This window comes from Callithrix jacchus, chromosome 20, assembly GCF_049354715.1.
Source record: "Callithrix jacchus isolate 240 chromosome 20, calJac240_pri, whole genome shotgun sequence".
Lineage (NCBI taxonomy): Eukaryota > Metazoa > Chordata > Mammalia > Primates > Cebidae > Callithrix > Callithrix jacchus.
The window spans coordinates 29,806,699-29,812,824 of NC_133521.1; the positions used below are offsets into that span (position 1 = coordinate 29,806,699).

General features: G+C 40.7%; 1 protein-coding gene across 5 annotated transcripts in view; it reads left to right on the forward strand.

Moving 5' to 3' along the window:
- The window catches only part of PMFBP1 (polyamine modulated factor 1 binding protein 1), a 52,059-nt gene extending 51,468 nt beyond the window's left edge, over nt 1-591 (forward strand). For 3 of the 5 annotated variants that reach the window (XM_017966892.4, XM_035282371.3, XM_035282368.2), the window contains one exon: nt 336-589. In XM_017966892.4, the coding sequence (XP_017822381.2) occupies nt 336-352 (17 nt within the window). In that variant the 3' untranslated portion in view covers nt 353-589. Of the gene's footprint in view, nt 1-335 lie in introns of all 5 variants that reach the window. The other 2 variants (XM_035282370.3, XM_035282372.3) reach the window with 2 other exon arrangements.
- Nucleotides 592-6,126: the final 5,535 nt, after the last annotated feature.

Consider the following 6,126-nt stretch of genomic DNA (forward strand, 5'->3'; position numbering starts at 1 on the left):
AGACCTCTTTTGATCTAAGATCATCTGATCATACCCAAGTCCCTCACATCTCAGACCTGTCCCCCTCCCCCGATCCCCGCCGACCCAGACCCATCTTGGAGAACAGGTAGAAGAGGCATCTCCCTTCTGTGTCTGGAAACCCCGTAAGCGCATCCCAGCTACCTACTCAGCCTGAGTCCACAGCCACCTTTCCTGGTACCCATAAACTCCATGTTACCCCAGAGGCAAGAAGTCACCCCGCAGCTGAGCTGCCTGGCCATGCGGCCAGTCCTCAAGGAATCATCTCATTAATTTCTCCTCGAATCACAACTCTCATTTCCTCCCTGTTCCCTCAGGTTCCTCGTATTGCTAGAATCCATGTCTAGCCCTGAGCCACATTTCCACGTGTGTTTCTTCAGAGGATAGTGAGTTCCCAGCCTTCTCTCTTGATCTGGATCAGCTCTTCCAGGAATATATCAAGGTCCCAGCCTATGTTGTAAGACGCTAACATTTTGTTGAGTTTAGCCTGCTTCCTGCAATGGAGTGAGCGTTAGAACCTTACTACCATCTCCAGGCCCAAACTCTGAAATAAAGACATAAGCATGAGCACAGTAGTTGTGGTGAGCTCTTGGCGTCTTGCAGACCTTTCTGCCCTCCAAGCCCCCAGCAACGTGTTCATCCTGTTTCCTCTGGATTCTAAGAGGTATTGGTCTCTTCCATATACAGGGAAGCCATAATCCCCAATGCAAACTTCTGGATTTGTTCTTAAACCAAAAGTGATAAGTAGCTCCCTTTCTTTTTTTATTTCCATCGCTATCTGGAACTTAAAAAGAGAAAGTCTAAAAAGTCCAAAAAGGAAGTAATCCTGAGACCCAAAAGAAAGGAAGAGCAGGCCAGGCGCGGTGGCTCACGCCGGTAATCCTACTACTTTTGGGAGGCCGAGGCGGGCAGATCACCTGAGGTTGGGAATTTGAAACCAGCCTGACCAACATGAAGAAACGCCATCTCTACTGAAAATACAAAAAAATTAGCTTGGTGTTGTGCACACCTGTAACCGCAGCTACTCGGGATGCTGAGGCAGCAGAATCACTTAAACCTGGGAGGCAGAGGTTGCGGTGAGCCAAGATTGTGCTATTACACTCCAACCTGGGCAGCAAGAGCAAAACTGTCTCAAAAAAAAAAAAAGAAAAAGAAAGGAAGAGCAATTAGGGCTTGTATTTTCCAAATGGGGGGGCAAGAGCACACCACCTGCTCCCCCTGGTCTCCACATTCCCTTTTTCCTTTAACAACTTTACATGCCTCTCCAGCCACCTCAATACAAGTGAAATTCTATTATGCCAAACTCCAAGGACAGCTAAACGATTTTATTCTGGTAGGATTTTGTTAAACTGAGTACATGTCTAGCATTTATATTTCTAGTCTGTAGGAAATGGAGAGAACTCGCTACTAGGGTAATATTAATGTAAGAGAAAGAAATGAAAGATCTTACACTTCTGAGGGGGCAGTAAAAGTGAAGGAAGAAACCCACTGGTTAGTAATGATTCTTAAATATTCTTCCTGGGCCTAATAAAGGCCTAGAAAATTCACTGCTAATAGCAACACTGACATGTTACACAGAATGCCCCTGACAGAACTTGGGAAGGGCAGTTCCAGAAATGCAGTGTGAGCTAGGAGTGACAGGCACCTCTGGTGGTTTCTGTTATGATTTTTGTTGTCTGTTTAAGCTCTTTGATCTATCTTCCCCCATGTGGTTTAGAATATGGGTTTATTTTCTAGAGAAAACAAAGACTAAAAATTCTAGTACTAATCTAGCCTGTGGCTTCTTTTATTCAAACAAAAGTTCAATGCCATTAAAATCTCCAGGCTAGTCTACTAAAAAGGCAACTTATCTCTATAATTTGCAATAATGTTTCATATATGTTGGCCAAAATGACAATCTCTGGTTTCTTTGAAGGTTGTACATTTTTCCAAAGTTATCTTTCACTTCCTGCGGAGTGAGGACACCAGAGCAAAGCAGGTAGTCAGTTACGGAGAGCTAAGTGGTAGCAGAGCCAGAAAAACATCGCCATATTACCCAGCCATTAGACTTCGACCCAGACGGACAGAAGACCTGGCTCAGTACAGGGATGGACTTAGAGAAGGGCCGTTTCTCTAAAAACAGGAGGGAAGGCAGGAAAACTGAGTGTTGCCTGCCTATGGTTTGTTAAGAAAAAAACAAAGAATTGAGTTCCTAAAAAGTAGTTTGAACAGCTGATATTAAAAAGAAGTGGTTACAACAATACTCTTTTGTGAATTTTTTTAAAAAGCACTCAACAAATGAGGATTAGAAGGAAACTACCTCAACAAAATAAAAGCACATATGAAAAACGCAGAACAAACATCATACTCAGTGATGCAAGACTAAAAGCTTTTCCTCTGAGATCAGGAATAAGGCAAGAACTCTACTTTGCCCCTTCTATTCAGCATTGTACTGGAAGTTCTAGCCAGAGCAATTAGGCAAGAAAACAAAATAAAAAGGATTCAAATTGGAAAGGAAGAAGTAAAATTATCTCTGTTCACAGATCTTATATGTAAAAACCCTAAAGAATCCACAAGTGAAAACGCAAAAATGAGTTGCAGTTTTATATTCCAACAATTAATAATCTGAAAGGAAATTATAAAAATAATTTCAGCCAGGCATGGTAGCTCACAACTGTAATCCCAGCAGTTTGGGAGACTGAGGGGGGCAGATCATGAGGTCAGGAGTTCAAGACCAGCCTGGGCAACATAGTGAAACCCCATGTCTACTAAAAATATAAACATTAGCCGGGCATGGTGGCACATGACTGTAGTCCCAGCTACTGGGGAGACTGTGGCAGGAGAATCACTTGAACCTGGGAGTTGGAGTTTGCAGTGAGTCAAGCTCACACCACTGCACTCCAGCTTGGGCAACAGAGTGAGACTTTGTCTCAAAATAATAATAATAATTTCATTTCATTTACAATAGCATCAAAAATAAATATCTGGGAATTAACCAAGGCAGTAAAAGGCTTGTACAATGAAAACTGTAAAACATTACTGAGAGAAATTAAAGGAGATATAAACAGAAACACATTCCATGTTCATGGATTGAAAGACTTAATGTTAAGATGTCAGTACACACAAAGTGATCTACAGATTCGATGTAATCTCTGTCAAAATCCCAATTATGGTTTTTTTTGTTTGTTTGTTTTTTGTTTTTTTTCAGAAATAAGAAAACTCAACCTAACCACATGGCATCTTAAGGGATCCCAATAACCAAAACAATCTGAAAAAAGAAGAATAAAGCTGAAGAACTTACTGATTTCAAAACTTAGTACAAACCTACAGTAATCAAAATAGTGTGATGCTGCCATAGAAACCAAAAGACAGACATACAAACCAATGGAATAGAATAGAAAGAATCCCAGAAATAAACTGTCACATGTATGGTCAAATAATTTTGACAAGGATGCCATCCTTGGGGAAAGGATAGTTTTTGTTTTTCTTTTTGTTCTCCAACTAATGGTGTTGGGAAAACTTGGTATATGCATGCAAAAGAATAAAGCTGTGCCCTTACCTAATACCATATATAAAATTTAACTCGAAATGGATCAAAGACCTAAATGTAACCACAAAAACTACAAAACTCATAGAAGAAAACCTAGAACAAACCCTTCATGACATTGGATTTGGCAGTGATTTCCTGGGTACAACACCAAAGGCACAGGCACCAAAAGAAATAACAGACAAATTAAACTTTGTGAAAATTTAAAAATTTTGTGCATCAAAAGCAGTATCATCAGAGTAAAAAGGTAACCCACAGGAGAAAATATTTCCATCATGTCTGTGATGTTAATATCCAGAATAGATAGAGAACTCCTAAAACTCAAGAAAACAACTCAGTTCCAAAATTGGCAAAGCATATGCTGAAGAATGAAACTGGACCCCTATCTTTCACCATATACAAAAGTTAACTCCAGATGGATTAAAGATTTAAATGCAAGACCTCAAACTATAGAAATCATTCTTGACATCAGCCTTCGCAAAGAATTTTGGATTAAGTCATCAAAAACAATTGCAACAAAAACAAAAATTGGTAAGAGGGACCTAATAAACTGAGCTGCTTCTACGCAGCAAAAGTAACTGTCAGCAGAGTAAACATACAACCTACAGAATGAGAGAAAATAGTCACAAACTACGCAGCTGGCAAAGACCTAATATCCAGAATCTATTAGGAACTTAAGCAAAAAACATACAAGCAGCCAACTAACATATGAAAAAATGCTCATCATCACTAACCATCAGAGAAATGCAAATCAAAACCACAATAAAATACTATCTCTCACCAGTCAGAATGGCTATTACTAAAAAGTCAAAAAATAACAGCAAGGCTGGCGAGAAAAGGCAACAATTACTGTTTGTGAGAATGTAAGTTAGTTCAGCCACTGTGAAAAAACGTTTGACGTTTTCTCAAAGAACTTAAAACACAGCTACCATTCAACCCAGCAGTCCCATGACTAGGTGTATACCCAAAGAAAAATAAAGCATTCTACCAAAAAGATGCATGCACTCGCATGTTCACTGCTACACTGTTCACAACGGCAAAGACAGGAATCAACCTAGGTGCCTAGCAATGGTGGGCTGGATAAAGGAAATGCGGTACATGCACACCATGGGATACTACGCAGCCATAGAAAAGAATGAAATCATGTCCCTTGCAACAACATGGATGCAGCTGGAGGCCATAATCCTAAGCCAATTTGTGCAGGAACAGAAAATCAAATACCACCTCTTCTCACTTACAAGTGGGAGCTAAACATTGAGCACATAGGAGCATAAATATAGGAACAGTAAATACTGTGAACTATTGGACAAGGGGAGTAGAGAAAAGGGCTGAAAAAATACCTGTTGGGTACTATGCTCACTAGCTGGGTGATGGGCTCCATACCCTAAACCTCCAGATCACACAGTATACCCATATAACAAACCTGCACATGTACTCTCTGTATCTAAAAGTCGAAATTTAAAATTTAAAAAAAGTTACCAATGTTATATCTATATCTATATATGAAGAGGACTTGAGACATTTCTCCAAAGAAGATAAACAAATGGCCAATAATAAGCACATGAAAAGATACTCAACACCACTAATTATTAGGGAAATGCAAATCCAAACTGCATTGAGATACCAGCCATTAGGATGACCACACTAAATAAAAAGTACAGGAAATAACAAGTGTCAGCCAGACTCAGGAGTCCACTACGGCCACGGGGCTAGAGACCATGGTGTTGTTATAGGTATGCTTTTGTACCTCTAGAAAAACCATCAGTTGCCATCTGAAGAAAAGACAGAATCAGAATATTAAAGCTGGAAGGAACTTTAAGGAAGATCCGAATGGAAAGGGTCTCTCATTTAAAAAAACACGCTAGAAACACAGGAAGAGACAGAACCTTGAGCAGAAGCCACAATACCGTGGCAGATTCAGGGAGAGCTGCCACAGGCGGGGATCTCTCCAGTCCTCTTGCAGCACCCACATGCATCAAGTATCCTTCACCATGTGTTCCTTGGTTTTAAATTAGAAGGTTAGGTTGGACCCATTGTTTTAACAGCCTCTCTGACCTTATATTTTATCTAAGGGACTTAGTGAGTTTGTGACCAAGGTCACAGCTTATTAGTAATAACTGTTGGCCAGGCGTGGTGGCTCATGCCTGTAATCCCAGCACTTTCGGACATCGAGGTGGGCAGATCATAAGGTCAGGAGATCGAGATCATCCTGGACACATCCTGGCCAACATGGTGAAACCCCTGCTCTACTAAAAATACAAAAAATTAGCTGGGCATGGTGGCACATGCCTGTAGTCCCAGCTACTTGGGAGGCTAAGAGAATCACTTGAACCCGAGAGGTGGAAGTTGCAGTGAGCCAGATCTCGCCACTGCACTCCAACCTGGGTGACAGAGCAAGACTCCATCTTAAAAAAAGAAAAAAAAAGTAATAATAGTAACTGTTAACTGGAACCTCAATCTGTTTCCTACTCTCTTGCCTGTGTGTAAATAGGTTACGTATCAGCCATCTTCTAGTTTTCCAACCTAGGGCTAAGATTAGAAGCCTTCCTAGGCAAAGTGCTGGCAGCCCTGTCTCCACTATG